The 26,479-nt window shown below is 33.1% G+C and overlaps 1 protein-coding gene across 1 annotated transcript in view; it reads right to left on the bottom strand.

Annotated features, from left to right (window-relative positions):
- The window catches only part of MDGA2 (MAM domain containing glycosylphosphatidylinositol anchor 2), an 858,520-nt gene that overhangs the window by 29,903 nt on the left and 802,138 nt on the right, over positions 1-26,479 (bottom strand). Inside the window, exons 11-14 of the mRNA XM_043556078.1 lie at positions 16,776-16,953; positions 12,746-12,766; positions 1,898-2,053; positions 1,285-1,443 (exon numbers count right to left, since the gene is read on the bottom strand). Coding sequence (XP_043412013.1) covers positions 1,285-1,443; positions 1,898-2,053; positions 12,746-12,766; positions 16,776-16,953 — 514 coding nt within the window. The remainder of the gene's footprint in view (positions 1-1,284; positions 1,444-1,897; positions 2,054-12,745; positions 12,767-16,775; positions 16,954-26,479) is intronic.

Here is a 26,479-nt window from a genome sequence, read left to right on the forward strand (position 1 = left end):
ACATCAAAACATTTAATGTCATCCTAGCTTTCCACATTTTATTTCCTCACTATCAGTGCCTTAATCTTCCCTGTGCTCATTTCTGTCCATTGAAAATGTAACCTTCTTTCATAGAGAGATGTTTTCCTTTGTCCCGAAGCATTGCCTTATTCTTCTGCTAGATACAGATCCACAACCCCTTGTCCAAGCTCTGTGGTGATAGATGCTTCACCATTCAGAATTTTGTCTTATTTTAGAAAGGTAAAAGAATGCCTATCTTATGGTTACATGATAGTCTCTGGAAGAATCTGGAACAGAATCTTATAATCAAACATAGTCATATTTTTGCTGCAAATAAGGTAAATGTTCACACTTATTTAGATAAATAAAGTTTATAAACAAGCTCAGATTATTTCGGGTCATATATTCCAACACATGGAGATCAGATAGCATGTGTTGCCAAATAAGTAAATTAAAAAATTTTGTGATCAGTTTGATTTTATAATTGTGCATAAAGACATGTAGACCTGTATGATCTCTCCCCACCTCCAGCAGCAGTTTTGCTATGTTGTCTGTAAGGCTATGTGGTATGAGGACATTCTTAGATCCTACTAGGTATGCTAGGCATACTTTATAAACAAGAAAATATCATCCCAGTATTCCAAATGCAAAGACAGTGCTAAAGGTATTTATCTTCCAAATATGGCAATACTTCTTTTCATGGTCATTAATATACACTGAGTCATTATTTGAGCAAGTTTCTTTGAAAAGAAGCTGCTTAAATTATACTGCTATTAATTCCACAATAAGATCGCATCAAGAATTTAACTCTGGTCTGTGTGAATTAGGATTCTAGAGGGGTAGGTAATGCTCCAAAAGTTCAAATTTGAATCTAAAATTTGAAAATTAGGACACGATAGGGGAACATTCTTAGCCTCTTAATTTGCAATTTGAAGGTATGTAATTTAAAAGTCAGTGATAACAGGGGTGCCTGAGTGGCTGAGTCAGTTAAGCGTCTGACTTTGGCTCAGGTCATGGTATCATGGTTTGTGAGGTCAAGCCCCATGTCAGGCTCTGTGTTGACAGCTCAGAGCCTGGAGCCTGCTTCGGATTCTGTGTCTCCTTCTCTCTCTGCCCCTCCCCTGCTCACATTCTGTCTCTCTCTCTCCCAAAAATAAACAGACATTAAAAAAAAAAAGTCAATGATGATATTCTTTGACTAAAATTGATTTCATGCTGTGTCTTGGTAAACATTTTTTCTTATGATTTACTTTAGAAGAAACATAATAATTCTTGCCATCTCACCTATATGTTGTCCATACATGTGATAAAAGAAGCTGAAACAATATGCAGTGTTCGTGGGGCCATAAGGGTTTTTAGGAGCTATGCTGAAAACAGGGCTGAGAAGTCGGGCCTTTTCACCTTCCAGTCTGGGTCGAGATGTCTCAATGTACATATAAAAACCTTTAAAAACACAACATAAATGTTTAGACAAATTATTATTAGGAGACATGAAATTTAATCATTAAGGAGGTTTAGAGTTTTTATAAGAAGTACATTCTAGATGCACAGGAGAATTTTGATATCATTTGTGAAATCTTTATATATATAACATCAAGAATAAATGATCTACATAATGAAAGATAAAACTGCTTGAATGTACAAAAATGTTAAACAAAATAGGAATTTTAGACTTGAATTATCAAAAACATCTAATCTCTCAACTATATGTGTCTGTGAGGTCTGAGAGAAAATTAATGTCTACAAGCTTTGGAAATATCTGAATTATTGAGTCTATGCATTAAAAATTTAAGGTTTTACCCCATAATCTTCAAATCTATAGCAAAGCATTCTGTGCATGTCATATTAATGGCATTTTTAGAAGTCCAAGACTGGAGTACATTTCATACCCTCATACCTTCTTTAGAGCCACTACGATCAGCATTCGGTCCTGTGTTTGGAGTGTATTTTGTATTTCTCGTTGCAGTACTTTGCTTTGTCCAGTCAAAATTATCTGTATCATCTTGGGTGAATAAACAAATGTTACCATCTTCAAATCCACAGTGAAATTCTCCTGTTAACAAATTTTAGTTAAATTAATATTAATTAAATTAATATAAACACAATATTCTTATAAAAATTTTAAAACATCATACAACAATAATAATGCAAGATTTCAATAATGGCACCAGGGCCATGATAGTGCAAAAGAGTATGACTAAACATGAAACTATTTCAATTTTAATAAAGAGAAAGATAATCTTGATGTATATAAACCAGTAATATCTTAAACCCAAGTCATTTTCCTCTGAAATATCTAAATAACTAAAATTTAACTATGGCTGAAGACTTTTCCCAACTTTTTAAAATAATTTTTAATGTTTATTTATTCTTAAGAGAGAGAGAGAGTGACAGTGAGAGCACAAGTAAGGGAGGGGCAGAGAGAGGGAGACAGAATCTGAAGCAGGCTCCAGGCCTCTGAGCTGTCAGCATTTACCCTGATGTGGGGCTCGAACCCATGAGCCATGAGATCATGACCTGAGCCAAAGTCGGACACCTAACCAACTAAGCCATCCAGGCTCTCCATGACATTTCTCAACTTTCATTTTTCAAGTATAAGAACAACACAAACAAAACAAAATTGTCAATTATAAAATTATCTTTATTAATTTACCTGACAACACTTTAAAGCTGTATACCTTGAAGTTATAATTTTTCACACCATCTCTGGAGATGCTTTCACATATAAGCACTTGCAGAAATGGAAGTTTACTTAGGGGAAGATAATAGCAAAATATTTTAAAAAGTAGTTATCTTTTATATTTTTTAATGTGAATTTGGCAGATGGTTGAAATTCACTAGAAATAAAAAAAAATGAAAAGAATTTATGAAGACTGTGGAAGGCCTGGGATTTCCTGGATGCCTGCCACATGCTAAGTTCAGACCCAACAAAAAGTTCGGAGAGAGTTTTCTTCCTGTAATGAGGGTAGGCAGGAGTAACCTTTCTAGGTATCAAGGTTTTTCTTACTGAGATGTACCCTGCTTGAAATATAGGAGACAATAAAGGAGATAATAATGTCAACTAGACACAAAACTAAAATTATCTAAATAGAGAAATATTAAACATAGTTTATATATTTCATTCAAACCCATAAAACCTCTATGAAATCACAGGAATACTAACTCATGAGGCTCACAGAAGAGAAAACTTTGACTAAGTTGCGATAGTAAATGATGAAGTCAAAACCCAGTTCAGATTCCCTGGAATTCATAAAGATAGAAGAATCTAAAAAACAGAGATTCTTGTTTTTCCCGCATCAGTGAGTTAGACTTATCAGACAGCTATCCCTGGAAGTGGAGCCCTTGAAGTTGGAATCATGCCCCTGAATTAATCTGTGTGTTTCTATACACTAACAATGAAGCATCTGAAAAAAAAAAAATACGAAGAAAACCATCCCATTTACAGTAGTATCAAAAAGAATAAAATACTTAGGAACCAACTTAACTGAGCGAGGGATGAAAGACATATGCATTGAATACATTGATAAAAGAAATTAAAAAAGACAAAATAAATGGAAATATCCTGTGTTCATAGATTAGAAGATTTAATGTTAAAATATCCATATTACTAAGGTGGTCTATAGATTCAATGCAATCCTTATGAAAATACCAATGGCACTTTTTTATTAAAGTAGAAAACAATTTTTAAAATCCATATGGAATCATGAAAGACCTTGGACTGCCCATAGAGCTGTGAGCAGGAACAGAGCTGGAGGCATCACAGTGAATAATTTTAAATAATAAAATATTATATATATACATATATATATTTAAAATAATAAAACATACAGATATATTTTTATATATTATATACATTTCATTATTTAAAATTATTCAGTGTGATGCCTCCAAATCTTAAGAAAAAGAAAGTTATCCTGCCAGTTGCAACAATATGGATGAAACTGGAAGACATGCTATGTAAAATAAGCCAGACATAGAAAAAAAAGACCCTACATAATATCACTTGCATGTGGACTCTAAAAAAAAGTCTAAATACAGAGAAGCAGAAAGTAATAGTGGTCTTTATCAGGGGCAGGTAGGGGGAAAATGAAAAGACACTGGCTAAAGAGTACAAAGTTGCAGGCATGTAGGATGAATAACTCTAGATATGATGACTGTACAGCATGATGATTACAGATAATAATATTGTATCATATACTAGAAATGCACTGAGAGTAGAGGTCATTACACACACACAAATGTAACTATGTGTCGAGATGATATGTTAATTAACTTGACTGTAGTAGTCATTTTACTATGTACCGTGCACCCCTGAATAGGGACACCAATTCCTTACACAGTCGAAAATTCATATATAACTTTTGACTTCCCAGAAACTTAACTAGTTAACTTAAGTAGTTGACTGGAAGCCTTACCAATAACATAGTCAATTAATACATGTTTTATATGTTATATGTTTTATGTACTGTAGCCTTCCAATAAAATAAGTTAGAGAAAAGAAAATTAAGAAAATCACAAGAGAAAATGCATCTACAATGTGGATTTTTAAAAAATCCATATAATAAGTGGACTTCCATAGTTTAAACTCATGCTGTTTGAGGGTAATATACATTTACATATATATATAGAGAGAGAAAGTATATATATATATGTGTGTGTGTATATATATATATATATATTATATTTTACAACTTAAATATATGCAATTTTTATTTATAAAAAGAATAAAATAAAAAAAGAGTATGGTACTGCCATAAAAACCTAACAGACAAATGGGACAGAATCGAGAGCCAATAAAGAATTCTATGTATATGCAGCCAAATTATCTTGACGAAAGAGCCAGGAACACACAACGGGGAAAGAAAAGACTTTTCAAAAATTTTGCTGGAAAACTGGACATCCATATGCAAAAGAATGAAAGTGGGCCCTTATCTCACACAATACATAAAAATAAATTCAAAAGGGATCAAATACTTTAATGTAAGACCTAATTCTGTTAAACTCCTAGAAGAAAACATAGGGAAAAACTTTCATGACATTAGTCTTGGTAATGATATTTTGGATATGACAGCAAAAAACACAAGCTACAAAAGCAAAAATAAGCAAATAGAAATACATCAAACTAGAAAGCTTCTGCACAGCAAAAGAAACAACAGAGTGAAAAAGGCCACCTTTTTATATAAGGAAATCTTAGAACTCAATAGCAAAAAAAGAACCTGATTAAAAAATAAGGAAGAAACTTGGATAAACATTGCTCCCAAAAGATATATAGATGGGGCCAATAAGTACACAACAAGTAGCTCAACATTACTAATTATCAAGGAAATGCAAATCAAAATCCCAGTGAGGTATCACTTCACACCTGTTAGGATGGCAATTAAAAAAATAACAAGCATTGCCAAGCATGTGAAAAAATTGGAACCCTTGTACACTGTTATGGGAATGTAAAATGGTACAGGCAGTAAGGAAAACAGTAAGGAGTTTCCTCAAAAATTAAAAATGAAACTACCATATAATTCAGCAATCTTATTTCTGGGTCTCTATCAAAAAAATTCCAACCATTTTTTTAATGTTTATTTTTGAGAGAGACAGAGTGAAAGCAGGAGGAGGGGCAGAGAGAGACATAATCCAAAGCAGACTCCAGGCTCAGCTGGCAGCAAAGAACCTGACATGGGGCTCGAGCTCACAAATGTGAGATCATGACCTGAGCGAAAGATGGATGCTTAATTGACTGAGCTACCCAGATTCCCCCAAAATTGCAACCATTATCTCAAGGAGAGAATTGTACTCCCATGTCCATTACAGCACATTTCACAATAGCCAAAATATAGAAGTAACCTAAGTGCCCATCAATGGATAAATGGGTAAAGGAGATGTGGTATATACATACAATGGAATATTATTCAGCCTTAAAGAAGAAAAACTTCCCATATGTGACAACTCTAATGAACCTGGAAGACATTATACTAAGTGAATTAAGCAAATCCTAGAAGAACAAATACTGCATGATTACACTTATGAGGTATCTAAAAGATCCAAATGCATAGAAGCAGAGAGTAGAATGGTGCTTTTCAGGGGCTGGAGGAAGATGAAAATGGGGAGATAGTGGTCAAAAGTATAAATTTTCAGTTCTGCAAGATGAGTCAGTTGTACAGATCTGCTGTACAACATTATGCCTGTACATAACAGTATTATATTGTATATTCAAACATTATTAGGAAGGTGGATCTCAGGTTAAGTGTTCTAATCACAATTTAAAAAAGAAAGAGAAAAGCAAAGAAAGAAGGGAGGGAGGAAGGCTGGAAACCAGTAGGTAGGTAGGTAGGTAGGAGGAAGGAAGGAAGGAAGGAAGGAAGGAAGGAAGGAAGGAGAAGTAGAAAGAAAACCATTGGCATACACATTTAAAAAGTAAACAGAAACTCTCCCTTTGAATTTAAGGAATAAGTTTTTGTTTTATTTTGTTTTTGTTTTCAGATTCAAGACTTGCTGTACTTCTTTGTGTTTATTTATATTCCATATTATGAATAGGAATATTGATAGGGAGCATAAGCATTTAGTGAATTCTAAATCAGTACATTTCTGGATAAACAATATCCCATATAAAATATTTTCTAGCACATCTTTATACCATGGATCTTGTACTAAAGAAGACAGGACTGCCTGAGTCTAACAATTGAGATCTAATGTTGGTGACAGCAGGGTAGCTATATGCGTGGATTCGTTTCTTTAAATGTTTTTTAGGCACGACAGGGGATTCCTTTAGCTACTATTCTGGAGTTGTAATAAAGCAATCCCTGATTTTAAATGCTTTCAGTTGTTTAACTACATATTGTATACACACAAAGAAAATGTCCAAAAACAAAAGTAAAACTTCAGAATTTGTTTATAAATCTGGTGCCAAATCTTTTTATGTTATTTAAAATTATATATAATGAATTTTTATAAGGACATTTAAACATATCTTTTGTGTAATTTAGCCTTGTTTCAAAAAAAAAATCTTGCCTACAAAAACAAAAGTTTTTAAAACCTGAAAATTTAAGTCTCTCATAGGAAAATTAAGCAAAAATACAGCTTATAAGAACCTAATACATGTCTATAATTTTAGATACACCTAAGAGGCTTATTTTATAGATGACACAAGTTGTTCACAGTACGATTTAAGACTACACTAATTCATATTGGACAAAGATACAGAAGTAATCTTAATAGTTCTTCATTACTTCTATAGACATACATCTACAGTGAAGAAACCTATTACTGGAGAGATTTTATAAAAAATAGAAAAAGTGGAAAAAAGACACCATTTTGGACTATAATAATCCTATGATTATCCTGTCATTATATGTTAAGTAATTATGTAAAAAGTGATTCATTAAAAAGTTTATTGGAATAAGGAATATATTGATAGATAATGAAAAAGCCTCAGTCTGTAAAAATTTATCAAAAGTCAGTATTATATTAAATATTAAAAGATGTCATAAAATATGAAAGTAATATGGGGTGCCTGCGTGGCTCTGTCAAGTCGGGTGTCCTACGTTGGCTTGGGTCATGATTTCGTGGTTCACGGGTTTGAGTGCCACATCAGGCTCTGTGCTGACAGCTCAGAGCCTGGAGTCTGCTTTGTGGATTCTGTCTCCCTCTCCCTCTGCCCCTGCCCAGCTCATACTCTGTCTCTCTCTCTCTCTCAAAAATAAATAAAACATTAAAAAAAAAACCCTTTAGAAAATAAGAAAGTAATACAGACCTAAAGACTGATCTAATCTTGAAAGTTTCACGAGATTTCTAACTACAACATAATTTTGGTGGTTTCAGGAGCTCCATAGAAATAAATTAATATATTTGAGATATTCTACATTACAAGGTTTCCAAAATTGTGCTTTACTTTTCAAATTCTTCTCAACATGATAAAGACAGATTAAAATTTAGGAATAAGCACCCTGATGCCCTGTAGTCCTCTAGCCCAATGACCCTCTTGCACCCACCCCAACCACTTCTTTATTTTTAACCTTATTTTTTTTAGCTTTACTGAAATATAATTGACAACAAATATTATATATATTTAAGATATACAATGTGATATTTTGATATACATTCTGAAATGATCACCACAATGAAACATATTAATATATCCATCACTTCACGTATCACAAGTTACCATTGTTTTTCTTCCTTTCTTTTGGAGTTGAGAATGCTTAACATCTACTCTCTTAGCAGATTTCAAGGATATAATACAGTATTGCTAAGCATAGTCACCATGCTGTACATTAGATCTCCAGAACTCACTCATCTAACATAACTGAAAGATTATATACCCTTTGACCAACATCTCCCCATTTCTCCTTCCCTTTTGCTCCTGTCAGCCACCATTCTACACTCCGCTTCTGCAATGATATTGTAAATGTAAATGATATTATGCAGCATTGTATAATGCTGATATTGTAAATGTAAACGATATTATGCAGCATTTGTCCTTCTGTGTTTGGCTTATTTTATTTAGCATAATAAACTGAATTCATTGGTGTTGTCTCAAGTGGCAGAATAACATTCTTTTTAAAAGCTGTTTAATATTCTCCATTTTCTTTATCCATTAATCCATTTATAGACACTTAGATCATTTCCATTTTGTGGTTATTGTGAATAATGCTACCATGAACTTGGCAATGCAGATATTTCATCAAGACAGACATTTTATTTCCTTTGGATATTCACCTAGAAGTGAGATTGCTGGATCATTTGGTAATTCTATCTTTAATTTTTGGGGAACCTCTACACTATTTTCTTTAAAAAAAAAATTAATGTTTATTTTTGAGACAGAGAGACAGAGAGACAAGGAGAGGGAGAGAATGAGAGGGGGAGGGGCAGAGAGAGAGGAAGACAGAATCTGAAGCAGGCTCCAGGCTCTGAGTTGTCACCACAGAGCCGGATGCAGGGCTCAAACTCAAGAACTGCATATCATGACCTGAGCCGAAGTCAGACACTTAACTGACTGAGCCATCCAGGAGCTCCTACACTGTTTTCTAGAAAGGCTGTAGCAATTTACATACCCGCCAACAATGTAAATGGTTAAAGAAACTGTCCCTTCCCTGTTGTATGTTCTTGGTATTCTTGTCAAAAATAAGTTGATTGGAAATTCACACATTTATTTGTGAGTTCTCTACTTTGTTCTATAGGTCTAAATGACAGTTTTTATGCCAGTACCATTCTCCTTTGATTACTGTAGCTTTGTGATGTATTTTAAAATCAGGAAGTATGATGCATTCAGCTTTATTTTTCTTGCTCAACATTACATTAGCTATTTGGGATCTTTAATGGTTCTGTATGCATTTTAAGATTGTTTTTTGTATTTATATAAAGAATGTCATTGACATTTTGGTAGGGATTTCACTAAATCTGTAGATTGGGAAAATATGGATATTTTAACAATATTAATTCTTCTAATCCATGAACATGGGATGTCTTTCCATTTACCTGTCTTCTTTAATTTCCTTCAACAACGTGTTATAATTTTTAATGTAGAAGTCTTTTACTCTTTGGTTAAGTTTATTTCTAAATATTTTATTTTTATTTCTAAATATTTTATTCTTTTGTTTTTGAGTGGGATTGTTTTCTTAATTTCATCTTCAGAAAGTTCATTGTGAATATACAGAGATGTCACAGGTTTTTGTATGCTGATTATATCACATCACTTTACTTAATTTGTCCATTAGCTGTAACTTGGGATTGATATTTTAGAGTGGGTTATTACAATAAATTTTCTTTTTAGTTTAAAGCTGTTTTCTTGAGGTAGTGAATTTTCATGCATATGCATTCTTTGTATTATGATGCATATTTATGGTTATATATTATATTAAGCATATGAATTTCATATATATACACATACCGTCTTGTATTTATAATCTCTAACATAAAGCAAATGAAATCCAAAAACAAACTTTCCAAAAGTTCTGAATTTTAATAATTTGCTTTTCAAAAAATTTAAAACCTCTTTACAGTGGGAAATTTTAACTCCATTGGTGAGTACTTGTGAGATCTCAGAATTCATTTCAATTGAAATTCAACTTTTTTCTGTTTTCTTTTCAATTAACACAGTCCAATCATGGGCTAAACTTCAGGTTTGGTCCAAGGGTGCCCTTCCTGAGGAACAAGACATGTATGAGAAGGGCAACTTAGCACTGCTGCTGCTCTACCAGAGGACTGCAGTTCTCTGACAACTAATCATCCTTCCTTTCAGTTCAAAAGACTAACCAAAAGAGTTTTTAAAAGACACTATAAATAGAAGGCCTTTCTCTTTTAAATTTAAAAAGTCAGTTTTTTTTAGTCTAATGAAGAATCCTACTATGATCAATTTCATGGACTTACTCTATATAGATATTTTGAAAGTAGATACCTAGGATAAATAAATTCACCTAAAGACTATATAAGTGGTTATACGCAAAAGAGCATTTAAGGTTAGTTTGATTTGTTGTAAATATAGGTCTCATATTGTATGTATTTTTATGTCAAAGACATAAAAATAATTACCCTTTTTAAAAAAATACTCTTTATAAATTATGGAAATCATCGTATGATGTTTACTAAAAAGTCTTTGTTCTAAACAATTCTAATCTTTTACCATATCGAAACTTGGTAAAATTAAAAAAGTACAGTAGTTGGGGCACCTGGGTGGCTCAGTCGGTTAGGTGTCCGACTTCGGCTCAGGTCATGATCTGGTGGTCTGTGAGTTCTAGCCCCGCATCCAGCTCTGTGCTGACAGCTCAGAGCCTGGAGCCTGTTTCAGATTCTGTGTCTCCCTCTCTCTCTGACCCTCCCTCGTCATGCTCTGTCTCTGTCTCAAAGATAAATAAACGTTAAAAATTAAAAAAAAAAGTACAGTCAGTGGAAATCTTTGGTATAGAGAGTTATACTGGAAATTATTTTAAAAATAGAAAATCCAACTCATTGTTTGACTATAAAAAAAATGCTTATGAGGAAGAAGTTGGTAACTATCACCTAAAGGATACAAGCTTTTAAAAGAAACTCAAATTCTAATTAATATTGTTCATCTTCAGGGCACATTTCTGGCTTCTGTAATGTTTGAACATCATACTCCAGACACACTGAGCTTTGCTCAGTAATTATCTGAACATGACCTTCGTTCTGATGACAGGCTTGCCTTTCCTCACCTTCTACACCAAAGGGACATTTACTCAATGTTCAGGACCCAATTAAAATAGCATGTCTTCTGTAAAACTTCACTTGCCAAAAAATTAATGGTACTTATTACATTGCATGGAAGTAACCTGTTAGCAAACAAAGCTCTACTGTTTATTTATGTATGCAGTTTTTCCAGTAAATTGAAGCTGCTCACAAATATTTCCTGAACTGAAATACTTGTCGATTTTTCCTGTATCTAATCTTCCCATGACAACTCTTTTTAAACACTTCTACTGAAATTATAGTCAGAGAATTTACCTTCAAAAGAATTATAATCAATATATTAATTAAATAGCAATAGTACCCTGGGTGGAAGCCAGGGAGAACCTGATTTATGCAATTAATTCATCTTGAAACTGTCGTGTTGTTCTTTTTACAAATGATCATTGAACACCTGCTAAATATAAGACGCTGTGATAGACAAAAAGATAGTGAGATAATAGCGAGAAATTAGAAACATATTTAGCTCTTAAGTATTTTATAATCTACTGGGGAATATGACAAAATAAAAAATAGCTGACCACATAGATGAAGATAAATTGTTACAGAAAATCAAATGGAGAGAATACTTAGTGCAGAAAGAAGCATTTGTGCTAAACCTTATAAGGGAACCCCAAAGACTTGAGGATATCCACATTAAAGGGTCATTGGTGAGAACAAAATGAAGTGTGCATGAAAGAAATATGAAAATAGTAAAGACCCATAAATGTATTCAGTGTTATGATTTGGATATGTGGAAATGGAGTAAAAGAGGATCTTCAGTAGAAAATAAGGTAGAAGCATGTTGTGCAGTATAGTCTTGGTGATATAATCCTTGAAAGGCCATGGTAGAAAAGGAAACATAGTAAGATGAGAAAAAAGACCTGCACATTTTCTTCAGTAAGTATAGGTAATGGAGAATATTGGATGGATGGGAGTAAGAATGTAAAGTGACTCTCCATTCTTTTATTAGCCAAGAACAATATATTCCTAGGCACAAAATAAAAAACACAAGTCAATCTTTAATGTGAAATATTATCAACAGGATGGTGAAGAGACTATCTTCTTCATTAAAAATGAGGATACAGATTAGTGATCCAAGAAAAATATTGATTAAACTATTTGAATACCAACTTTCTAAGTAAGTATAACCTTTTACAACTGGAATGTAGAAATTTAAAAAGAAAATTAAAGAAACAAATAATAGCAATATAAATGATATGCACTGCCACAAAAGATTAAAAAAAATACCCCAGTTAAACATATAACAAGTTTAAGTTGTTGGAAATGGCTCCCTATTTAGGAAAAATTATAAAAATCAATGATCAATGTTAAATAATTTGTCTTTATACCATGTCCATAAAAAATTAAAATTTACAATTCACATTTAACGCCAGTTTTACTGTTTCTAAGCCATTCGATTTTAAACAAAATATGAACAGTGCTCGCTTCGGCAGCACATATACTAAACAAAATATGAACAGTTGCTAACTAATCTTTGTATGCCTATGAATTTTTTATTTTTCTTAACTGTGAAATGCTGTACCATTATTAAAGTAAAAAATATACTTACTCAAATGAGGATTAACAGGAGCTACAAGAAAAGCAAAAAACTAATGTTAGCATGGCTTGAATGTCTTTTATAAATAAAGGTCTAATCAGTGTCTCATAGTTCCTTATCAAAACTTAATGATCTCCCCCACTGTGACCATGGAGAATTGTGTCTGCAATCCATTTTGTTCTAGAGGATTGAATAGAATCTACTTTGGAGCTCAGCAATAACAGTCTCAAAGTACCCAAAAGATCAATGCTAAATAGCATGTGGGATTTGTTCATTTTTCCAAGGAATGGAGTTGCTGATCTTTTATATCTTAACCAGTGCAAAAATCCCCAGAAATCAAAACTCAGGCTGACAGTAGGCCAACCTATAATCTAGATGGTTTAACAATGAAAGCAATTATCCAACAAAGATTACATTTTAGGTTTTTTTTTTTTTTTTTTTTTTTTGCAGTTATCTACTTCTGGTGAAAATAACGTGGTATATATGAAAATAAGACATCCCTTATATCATGTTATTACACACACCCTAAAACAAACTGCTGTACCAGTGCTGTTTTGTCTAATTACACACACACACACACACACACACACGGTTTTCAAATAAAAAGCAATACATTTGCATTTTTGTGCACCAGAAGACCTATTTATTTCAAAAAACTAATTGTTCTTACCATAGAAGTGACAATTGATGTCTACTTGAAGAGGAATGAGTACTTTACATTTTACTGAAACAACAAAGCTATATCTAATCCAGCAGTTAAAATGTTATCTGTGTAAAATCATTAGTCATTTATCACTTCGAGAGCAAATTTCATTCTGGATAAAGTAAAGCATTACCATAGTCTACCAGGATTACAAGAGGGAGTTACTCTAACTTGCAAAATTTGTCTGTTGTTAATTCCTAGTGTTTGCCATTAACCACTTTTGTTAAACTTGGACATTACAGGTAAAGTATGATAGTCAAAAATGCACACACATTAAGTGTGCTCACGATAATTGTTACATGAGTACACTGACATCAGTTTTAACAAAGTGAGTTAGTTTCTCAAGTATTTTTACTATTTCTTACAGAAGACAGATTATTTCTATTAACTTTATTTTTCTCATTGTTTTCCCCATTGCAAATATGAAATACACAATATAGAGAAGGGACTATATATCTACTATTTCCACTGAAGTGAAGAAAAATAATTCTTTTTCTTGTAAGATATCAATATATTATCTTTCAAAAATTAATTAGTAAAAAATTAAAATTATTTCATAATTAAAAATATGAAAGTTTAATTTGTCTATGCATTATCTCACAAAGAAGTAAATATCTTTGAATTATAATTTAGTTCTAAAAACTATGTCACATCTACAGTTAACCTATGACCAGACTGAGTTTTAATTGAGTCTTCTGCTACAATATTATTAGTCACCAAATTTACTGTAAGTAGCAGATTTAACCTTGTGAAAATTTGCCATTCTAAATTCTAAATATTGCAGTCAGTCCATTTTGCTTCTCTTTTCAATTGAACTTTCATGTGTGATTTTTTATAAATGTCTAGATACCATTTAAGTAAACTTTACCCAAATCTATATTATATAAAAGAAATTTTAATTAAAATGTTTAAGATTTTAATAAGTATGCCTAAGAATGTAAAAATAATTAAAGTTGAAACTACAATAATATCCATTCTCCAGATTTATTTTCCATTTTAGTCTGTTGCCTTAGAGTTTCCAATAAAACTACCGAGATTTTAAAGACTTTTTTTCTCTATATCTCTTTAAGGAAAGTCATATAATTTCTAAATATAGCAAAGCAACATGGATCCTCTGTCATGAAAGGGTGAACTAACCCCAGTTCTATTCAGAATTTGTCATATCATAGTTGTTTAACTCTGTGGTTGTTTAACTCTGTTTAACTGAAACTTTCTGGGTCCTAATATCTTCATTTTTTACATGAATGGATATTAATGCATTGTTTCTAATGACCATATTAAGTAGTCTATAGTTTTATAACTTAGGGACAGGGAACATAAAATTAGATAAAAGGAGATAATAATTCATAATTTATAAGACATATAAAATTAAAATTTTAGAAAAAATGTATTGAGATGCTATCTAATTGTGTGTCCAATGGGATCATGGAGGTTATTACAGAATAACAATTGTTATAGCCACTAAAATGTACTTATTTTTAATTTATTTTGAGAGACAGTGAGAGAGGGAGGATGCGTGAATGGGAGAGGGGCAGAGAGAGAGAGAGAGACAGAATTCCAAGCAGGATCTGTGCTGACAGTGAGCCTGACATGGGGCTGCATCTCACGAACTGCGACACCATGATATTATTGTTATTATTATCCTGTTAATATTCTATTTTATATTGTATATCTTTTTCAGTGAAAACTGAATATATCTAATTGATGAAAAAAGAGTGAAGAAAAGTGATTTCATGTGAAAAGCAATTCTAATGAGTTTTTTTTAAGTTAATTTCTTTTGAGAGAAAGAGAGAGACAGTGAGAGAATGCTCACACATGTGCAAGCAGTGGAGGGGCCGACAGAGAGGGAGAGGTAGAATCCCAAGCAGGCTCCATGCTGTCAGCACAGAGCCCAACACAGTGCTGGATCTCACGAACTGGGAGACCATCACCTGAGCTGAAATCAAGAATTGGATGCTTAAATGACTGAGCCACCCAGGTGCCCCAAATCCAATGAGTTTTTTTAATAATTTCACTGTATTTTTTACTTTTGATAGTATTCACTGTTTCCCTCTTAAGTAGGAAAAAATCTGCCTAATGCTAAACTGAATGGAGAACTTCAACCACAAAAAACTACATTCTATTAGTTTTTAATTCAAGCCCTGGTAATCAATGATAAAAAGAATAATATTTCACTAAAGTAATAAAATAAAAATGAAATATGAATCATTCAACCCTGAAAAACATTGACAGTTCTAGAGGTAGCCACTAAATTTCAACTGAAAAATTCACATAAACTTCAGTCAATAAAATATTAATCTGTTTCACCAACATACACACCAAAACACTCACATACATTTAGCTATTTTTAACATTAGCAATCTAAAAGAAAAAAATGACCAAAAAAATAACCTAGGATGTACTTCAATAGATGAATGGATCAACAGACTGCAATATGGCTGTACAATGGGATATTAAGCAATAAAAAGAAATGCACTATCGAGCCTCAGACGTGGAAATACCTTTTAAGGCATATTGCTAAATGAAATAAGTTAGTTTGAAAAAGCTATATGCTGCATTATTCCAAGTACGCAACACTAGAAAAAGCAAAACTATGGACAATAAAAAGATCACTGGTTGTTAGTATTGGAGGGCGTTGGTGGGGATGGATAAACAAGGGGCGCACAGGGGACCCACAGGGCAGTGAACCTCTTCTGTATCATACTGTGATGATGAATAAATAATATGATCTACTTATCACAATTAATGTAATTGTCCAACACAAATAATTTTAAACCCTAATGCAAACTATTTGTCGCTTTAACAATACGTCTATATTCTTTAATCAATTGTACTAAGTGTACCATGCTAAAGAAAGATGTTAATAATAGGGGAAACTGTGTTGGGGGAAAAGGACATACATGGAAGCTCTCTATACTTCCTATTCAATTGCTTGTGAATCTAGAAATTTTCTAAAAAATCAAGTCCATCAATTAAAAACCAAGCATTGGTAATATTTGCTAATTTCTTAATGACAAATTTTAAAACCATTAAGAATTTGAAAAAATATGCAAAATTATTGCATCATAACTTATGGGATAGAAAATAAAAGGACACTGTTGGCATTATCACAGAGATTCAATGTTAACTAAAATATTATTCGACATCTCTACATTTAAAACAAGTATTACAATACATGATGATTTAGTTTTCTGTTTTCTCTTTTTGTCACTTGGCTGATGACCCAGAAGGTCAATATGCTAAATTTTAGTTTATGTCCAAATTTAGCAGATAGTTGCATTGTACATATTCCAGACACTTTAATATGCAAAAAAAAAATACTTATAAAGTACTACTTACCACTATATTTGATGACACGGATTGTTGAATCTCCTTCACCAAATTTGGTGAGAGGAGTTAGTCGGACTTCATAAGCCTCTGGTTTAATTAGCTCAGTCAAGTTATATGTAATTAGTTCTCCCTTTTGAATATTTCCATTTATTTTAATCTCCTGTTCCCACCAACGCTGCTGTCCAGCCTGAAATCAAAGGAATTGGGTAATAATGTTCCCAATATTTTCTTCAGAGATATTTACTATGTTCAAGAAAGCTTTCTAAAATTTTATTAAATAAAAAAGTGTATTATATTGTACCTTTATATTTACATTATATTGTACATTATATTATATTCAAGTTTCTAGAATAAGCAACAAATTTGGTAGATATTTCCACACAGATGTTTGCAGATAATTACCAAATTATCACAGAATACTTTGGCTGATTAAACAGATTTAATATGCCATCTTATTAAGAGTCAGAAGATAAAACAATAGTGTCTATTGCTGTCTCAATCTGAAGCTTAGAGAGATAAAAGTTTAACTACTTTTTTTTCTTTATTAAAGTTTTTATTTAAATTCCAGCTAGTTAACATACAGTGTAATATTAGTTTCAGGTGTACAATATAGTGATTCAACTCTTCCATACATCACCCAGTGCTCATCACGTGTGCCCTCCTTAACCCCCAGCACCCATTTCACCCATCCCCCCACCCACCTCCCCCATGGTAACCATCAGTTTCTTCTCTATAGTTAAGAGTCTGTTTCATGGTTTGCCTCTCTTTTTTCCCTTTTGCTTGTTTGACTCTTAAATCCTACATGAATGAAATCATACGGTATTTGTCTTTCTCTGACTCATTTCACTTAGCATAATATTCTCTAGCTCCATGTATGTCACTGCAAATGGCAAGATTTCATTCTTTTTATGGCTGAGTAATATCTCATTGAGTATATACACCAAATCTTCCCAACATCAACTGATCTTCTTTGACAAACAAGCAAAGACAATACATGTGGAGCAAAAACAACCTTTTCGGCAAACATGGATGTAATGTCGGGCATCCATATGCAAAATACTGAATCTAAATACCAACTTTATACTTTTCATGATATTTAACTAAAAATGTATCACATACATGTAAAACATAAAACTACAAAGCTACTAGAAGGTAAAATAGGAGAAAATCTAAATGACCACGGGTTTGGCAACAACTTCTTAGATATAATACCAAAAGTACAATCTAGGAAAGAAATAACTGATAAGCTGAACTTCTTTGAATTAGAAATTTCTACCCTACAAAAGATATTACCAAGAGTATTGAAAGACAAAGAATAGACTAGGAGAATATATTTGCAAAAGGCACATCCAAATATATAAAGATCTCTCAAAATTCAACAATAAGAAAACAAATAACCCAATTAAAAAATGGTCCACGGATCTTAACAGAAAAGATGTTCCACACTGTATGTTATCATAGAAATGCAAACCAAAACAATAAGATGCCTCTGCAAACCTATCAAAAGAGTCAAATTCCAGAACACTGACAACAGCAAATATTGGTGAGGCTGTGGATCAAAAGTAACTCTTATTCATTGCTGGTGGGAATGCAAAATGATATAACCAATTTGGAGGATAGTTTTGGTTTGTCTGTCTGTTTGTTTGTTTTATTTACAAAACTAAACATACCCTTACCATATAATCAAGCAATTATGTCCCTTGGTATTTACTCAAAGGGGCTGAAAATATGTCTGCACAAAACTCTTTCCATGGATGTCTATAGCAGTTTTATTCACAATGGGCAAAACTTGGAAGATACCAAGATGTCCTTTAGTAGATGAAAGGACAAATACACTGTGCTACAACCAGACAATGGATATTACCAGTGCCAAAAAGAAATGAGCAATTAAGACATGAAAATACATAGAGGAAACTTAAATGCATACACTAAATGGAAGAAACCAATCTGAAAAGGCTACATACTGAGTGATTCCAACTGTATGACACTCTGGAAAAGGTAAAATTATGGAGACAGTAAAAAGATCAGTGGTTGCCAGGAGTTCGGGGAAGGAAGAGATACATAAACTGAGCACAGAGAATTTGGGGGGGGGGGCGCGGGCAGTGAAACTACTCTGCTTGATGATATAATGGTGGATACATGTAATTATAAACCCACAAAATGTGAACCCCAATGTAAATTATGGACTTTGGCTGATAACAGTGGATCCGTGTAAGTTAATCAGTTGTAACAAATGTACCACTCTGTTGCAGGATGTTGTTACTGGTGGAGGCTATGCCTGTCCTGGGGCAGGGGGTATATGGAGGAGAATCACTGAATCTTCTGCTCAGTATTACAATGAACTTAAAACTACTCTAAAGGAATAAAGTCTTTAAAAAAAAATCTGTTGTGTCACTTCATAATTTTTTCTTTGCATACATTTTCAGTTTTTTAAATTCATATAAGTACCATAAATATAGTTACCTTATAAACATGTACCTGATATTTTTATATCTGAAGTCTATAGTATCCTTGTTCTTGGCACTTTTCTTTTTGTATTATCTTGCTTATTTTTAACTGTATGTTGACCATGTGACTAAAAACACTATTTATGGGGGTTCTTTGCCGCCTAAAATACAGATATATTCCTTTAGAGATATGCCTTTGTTTCTGACACAGTCCTATGCACATCAACAGTATGGTTCACTTTTATTTTCACAGATTAAAGTGGAGGTGATCCCTTGCTTTGGGAAGACCTTGTGTTTTGAATCCTGCTTGCTTCACCATGCCAAGTTATAAGATTCAAAGTTCAAGTTTGTCTGGCTTGGTAAGCAGCTGAAGGCAAAAGCAATTTGAGTGGGACATTCCAATTAAAATACTTTGATTTTCCATTTTCCCTTACATTTGTACCTAGTAATATATATACACACATATACATATATAATTAAATGTACATATAGATATTTTGCATATATTTATATATTTGCTTGTTTTCTGAGTGTGGGTTAGTTTTAATTATATAGCCTAATCTGCTATGTTTCTGGAAATGTAAATCTCAAACATGCCATTATAGCAGGATAGAAAAATGACAAATAAAATTAAGGAATAAAACAGAAAGCTTTTATATATATACTTGTGGGGATTTTCACATAGATGACAGAAAAAGATATATCATCAAATTGGTATGTATATGGAAAAAAACATGAATTTGATGTCTACCTCACATCTTATATAGAAAAAGTCTCTGGAAATCAAATAAGACTTAAATTTAAAAGGCAAAAGTTTAACCATTTAGAAAAAAATACAGAAGAATGTCATTATGACTTCAAGTAAGACATTCCTTTCTGAAACAGAATAGAAAAGCACAATTAGTAAAGGAAAATGCTGATAAATTGGGCAAACTTAAATTTGAAGTTAATATTAAATTTAAAATTTTGATATACAAAGTTCTTCTCATCAATGCTCCCCATTAAGCAGCCAAAATAAAGGCAAAGGTTTGAAGAAGATATTTAGAATAATACAGCTAACAGTCTTCTAACTTAAGAGAAATAATTCAATAGCAAAATCAGACTGATAGGAACAGGTATTTCATAGATGTGGAAACCTGAATAACTAAAGAAAAGGCTCAGTCTCATCATGAATCAAGAAAATGGAAATTAAAATCATAATACTATTTCCCACCATCAGATAAACAAAAACTTATAAAATAACAATATTAAAGTTTGATGTAGATATAAAGCAATGAGAATTTCCTGTCAAGAACCAGCAAGGTGGGAGGAGTAGAGGGATGGGCAAGAATTTACTCCACTTAACAAGCTAAGACATTGGGGGGACCTGGGTGGCTCAGATGATTAAGCCTCTCTTGATCTCGGCTCAGGTCATGATCTCAGGATCCAGCTCTGTGCTGACAGCATGGAGCCTGCTTGGGACTTTCTCTTTCCCTCTCTTTCTGTGCTCCTCTGCTATCTTTCTCTCTCTCTCAAAATGAATAAATCAACTTAAACAAACAAACAAACAAACCAAGAAGTTAGCCGTCAACAGTATTACAGATACTAGCAGAAGACTAGAGACAACCAGGTCAATGAAAAGGACTCAGAATACAGCAGACAGCATGAACGTTACATTCAGATCAGTTCCCCTTGTCTCCTAAGCCCCACAGTGGTGACGCAGAAGTGGCCAGGTTGAAGTGCACATGCCTACGGTTTGTATCACATCTGGGGGATCCTTAGCTTAAAAATCCTTAGTATCTCCCTCCACCTTTGCTCATTTGTTTTGTTTCTGAAATTCTACATATGAAAGAAATCATGTTATTTGTCTTTCTCTGACTCATTTGGCTTAGCATAATACTCTCGAGCTTCAAACCAAGAAACAGATATTTTCTTTAAATTTAATTTTATTTATTTTTAGAGAGAGACAGAGAGAAAGCAGAGGAAGGGCAGAGAGAGAGGGAGACAGAATCCCAAGCAGGCTCCACACTGTCAGCACAGAGCCCGATGGGGGGCTCAAACTCATGAACCATGAGATCATGACCTGAGTCAAAGTCAAGAGTCGTACATTTACCCAACTGAGCCTCCCAGGAGCCCCACCAACTCGTTTTTTCCTAAACTTTATTTATTCTGAGAGAGAGACAGCATGAGTGGGTGAGGAGCAGAGAGAGAGAAAGAGGGTACTGTCGGTGCAGAGCCCAGTGTGGGGCTGGAACTCAAGAATCGTGAGATCATGACCTGATCTGAAACCACGAGTCAGACACTTAACCAATTGAGCCACCCTGGCATCACTCTTAAACTATGGAGAACAGACTGATGGTTACTAGAGGGAAGAAGCATGGGGGGATAGGTTAAATAGGTGATGGGGAGTAAGGAGGGCACATGTGATGGGCAATGGATGGTGTATGGCACTGTTGAATCACCAAATTGTACACCTGAAACTAATATTATACTGTATGTTAACTAATTGGAATTTAAATAAAAACTTAAAAAAAAAAAACCTTAGTGCTTTAAAACTGACAGTAACAAAACCTGCTCAACCATTACAGAAAAGGGAAATTAATTATTATACTGGATGTGAAACGGATCTCTGCTCCCTCTGCCCTAGAGGGAGACAATATCTCTATTTTCTAAGGATGTTTGCTATGCAAATGACCTTGAAAAGATAGGCTGGAAAAAAAAAAACAGTGCTTTTACACGCAAGATATTCAAAAAGGCGAGACATCCATAGAAAATGGTCTTCTAAAAATACAGTCTTGATGAGTATGTAAACTGAAGAGCCATTTGGCAATAAAAACAATATTACAATGAAAACAGACAAACTCTTGTATTTGTACACAAGGAAACAGAAATATCCATGGCATAGTAATCACAGAAAATGATCTGAACCTCAATAAGAGATAAAATAATAAAATTATAGACTCTTCAGAAAATATAATACAAAATATAGCACGAAAAATGAACCTAAGCAACACGTATTACCATGGACAAATTTCACAAAAGTCATATTGAGCAAACTTAATTTTGAAACAGGCATGTTATAAAAATTAAGTTCAAAGTATGCATTTTGAAGGATGCATAGATATGTATTGGGTATAAAGAAATGCAGAAAAAAGTGAATACTAAGTTCAAGATACTGGTCAGGTGGGTTAGGAGAGCACCAAGAAAAGATTTAATTGTGAGCAGTAAACAAAGGACTTCACTCCATTTGGTGATTTTTTTTTTTTTGTTATTGTTGTTTCTTTAGATTGGTGATAGATATACAAATGATGATGGTATTATTTGTGTGTATGCCTGAAATATTTCTCTTTGTTTTTCAAAGAGAGAGCTGTAGAATAAAAGTTAGAGACAGGCAATTGTGAATTTTCTTAGACTCTGAGGCAGTGGGGCCTTGTGTTGCATCCTACATCTACATCTGTGGCTACTCCCCTTTCCTTAATGGCAACTTCTCCTTTTCCTGAGTTCTAAGTGTTGATGGTCTCCAGAGTTTTATATGCTGTATCTTTGATACTATGTATCAGTGGTTCTCACATTTTGGCATGCATGAGTATCATGGCGCAATCTTGTTAAAAACCAAAATTCTAAGTCTTAAGCACCAGTGTTTCTTCTTTAATAAGGTCTAGAAATACAATTTTCCAATGAGTTTAGAAATGTAATTTTTAAAAACCACCTCTTCTTTACAAGGCAATTTAGGTGCATATGATCCCGGGGCTACATTGGATGAGGCACAGCTCAGTCTTGCTAGACCACCTCATTGATACTAGTAGCTTCTTCTCACACCTCTACGTTGATTACTGCCTAACTTGTATGGTTAGGTCAAGTTAAAACAACAAAACAAAACAACAAAAACAGAAACAACCCCCCACCCACTACATCTATTAGTCCTTACTATGTACCAAGCACTATGTTAACTGTATTATACTTGTTATATTTAATCTACCACAACTCCTAGTAAGTAGGATCTAATACTGGCCTTAGTTTGCAAATGAGGAAGCTGAGGCAGAGAGAAGTTAAGGTAATGCTTCTAAGGTCATATAGCCAGAGAGTAGCAACTGCAAAATTCGGTTGCACCAAAAACAACCTCAACACTCATCACTTTTTCCTGCTTCCCTAGAATTTATTCCTTCCTTTTATTTTGTTTATAACAGAGCCTTATTTATTTAGTTATTACACACTTATTGTACTTTTTCTTGCATATAGATTATAATCCAGAAACAATTTCTTTATTTTTAAACCTGCAGTGTCTGGCCATTAGCTTGATAAAGATGTGATAAGATTAAATTCTAACATGCAGAGTGTATTTAACTGGCCCCCAAGGAGTGCAGCAGGAAATCCAACGTAGTTACTGATAACCACATACAATCACTGAATTCATATACAGGAGTAAAAATGGAACATAAAACCTAATTGCACAGAAACTATTTTACTCATGCATAGTTGATACTAGATACTACAAGGTTCCTATTAGTTCTGGAGGTTAAGTATTCTATAAAGTAATATAATGTAAATGCCAATTTCTTTTACTGTTTTTAGGTTTTAAACTAAAGGCAAAGTACTATTATTTCAGAAAATAGTAAAAGAAGTTCAAACTCACAAAAATACATACAGAATAATTTGACATTTAAACATATTGATTAAACAAACAAGTTTAATCAATGTATACTCTTCTGGATGTTAATATAAGTTCAAAACCACTCAATATTTGTAGTACATCCCAAGGGAAGATTGTAGGTATTCTGTGGTTATAATGGGATGTTCTACTCAAGTAATTTTAGTTGGCAGATACATTGATGTTGTTACTTATCGCAAACTCTAGAGTACATAACTTCACATGTGTATTAAAAAAGCAATAATTTTGATCCCAATTCTTTAATTTAAAGCTGTAATGAAAGTATACACTTCTGCAGCTGAGGAATAAGCAACTAAATATTTTACATTGTATCTCAGTGAGCTGTGTAAAATGTAAAAATGCAAAACTAAATGTAGTGTTTGCACACTACAGAAGAAAATGCAACATTAGCACAATGTTTGGAGGTAATACCACAAAACCTTCAGAGAACACAGGACCCAATCATAACTACAAATGACAGTCCCAGAGCATACCCCATAAACATGTTCCTATGAAAGCAATGTGTTAAAAAATTCTTATCATTTCAGGTGTTAAAAAAATTTTCATTTAACTTACTTTTCCTTGGAGATACATTCTTTTCAAATGATTTAGGGGATGACCTCAAAACCTAAAAATCCCCTACAATGAATCATTTTATTAAAAGCTGCAGTTTGCTGTTTTTAACCAGAGATGATAACTAAAAGGCCATTGTTGAAAATGTTTTGGGGGGAAATATTAATTTAATTTTTTTAGTTTTAAAAAGAACAAAATTAGCTCCTTTAAGTAGAAGTCTGCAGTGGACTCTGAAATGCGGTTGGGGGAGGAAGTCCTTTTGGACTATAAACCTTTTTCAGCATGATAATGAACTCCAATGAAAGATACTGTCTAAATGAGGACCCTAAAGGAGAAGAGAGAGTTCACCAACTGAATACAAGACATATACATGGTTTATACGATTTATTTTGCTGTAAAATGAAAGAAAAATATTGATATACCCATATTATAGGAAACTTCCATTCATGTTTGTTTGCCAGGTACGTTGCTAATAAAAATAACAGCTGATGTTAAAAATCCAGGTATTGCAGACCCTAAATCATACACTCATAAAATTACCCCATAGAATATAAACTAGCTAAGATAACATTTCAGTGGGTTAAAATCCAGATGTCTTATAGCCTCAAATAAAGGTGACATAGGCTTTAAGATGCACTATTACTTTAATAACACCTGAGAGGATAAAGGAAAAATAACATAGCATTAAAGGTACCTTATTTCTATTTTCTACTACTAATAGTATACATTTAACCTTTCTTCCTTTGTTACTACAAATTTGTGTCTTACTCTTTTCACATTTGGTATGAATTCTTCTGAATTAGAGTCATTTTTTCAACACCCTTGAAATGTTTGTTTTTTTCAGGCTTTGCTTAATATCATAAACAATTAATGCCTTTGGAAGTGACAGTACATATTTTTAAATATACAGATGTTTAATAGTTTTCATCTGCAATTCTTCTTTGGAAGCTAGTATTATTGTTCTTAATTGAATTGTGTTTAGTGAAAGCTATGTAGCTTTAATTGAAAGCTAGTCTGAAGCTTTTGGCAGACTGATTTGTAACTAGTCCTTCAACAGACTGCTTCATCTACAACTGAAGATTTTGTGTTACCTTCTGAGGTATGTGGGCAACACCTATGGCATTTAATTGCATTTCCAAATGTGACATGGCCAAGGTCATTGCCAAGTAAACAGTGCCTTTTGTCTCAGTGTATATCACATTGCCATATTAAAGTCTTTTAGAAAGCATGTAGGGATCTGTGTTTAAATCAGAGTTAAAATAATGTAAATAATGCAAGTGAGGGTAACCATCAAATTGATAGAGATCTATACAGAGAAAAATATGTATCTGATTAGACAATAGTGTCTGCTAAGTAATTTACTCTATTGCCTAAATGCTGGCAAATTCATTTTAATAAATACCATATGATGGATCCAAATATGGAACACTAGAAAGGTGGGGTGGAGAGACAGAATTGAGGAATGATAGAAGTGCTGTCTTTCAGGACAAATGACCTAGTACTCTGTTGTAATCTTATTTGTAAAATTCAATAACAGCCATAGTGACACTAAAATCGTTTGACTTAAAAACACATTCTCATAATTTAATGTAAGTAATGCATGTTTCCATGTATATTTTAATTTCAGATTTATCCATAAACAAAATAATAGATGCTACATAATAGTGATCTCAGTTAATAAGTGGTTGATAACTTCTTTTGGGAAAGTTATTTAAGGAATTATGGTTTACCACTGTGATGAAAGTTATAATTTTGAAGACAATAAAGAAATGTGGAAATGTCTGAGATATCATGTACAGTTAAAGTAGCAGAGTGCAAAATGTAAACAATATGAGTGTGGCTCCATAAAATACATAAGTCCATGGAAAGGTTATGCAAAATAAGAACATCTGTTTTAAAGGTGATGAGATTCTGCATGATTAAAAACTCCTTTGATGTTATATTAAATAGTAGTAGGTACAACTAACTACCATACAATATCTGGTAAATCTGATTCCAAAGGGTGAGGTTCAAAATAATGTTACTGTATGAAACTGAGGGGTATTGGAAAGCTACATTCAGTAGAT

The sequence above is a fragment of the Prionailurus bengalensis genome, chromosome B3 (assembly GCF_016509475.1).
Source record: "Prionailurus bengalensis isolate Pbe53 chromosome B3, Fcat_Pben_1.1_paternal_pri, whole genome shotgun sequence".
In the NCBI taxonomy this organism is placed as follows: domain Eukaryota; kingdom Metazoa; phylum Chordata; class Mammalia; order Carnivora; family Felidae; genus Prionailurus; species Prionailurus bengalensis.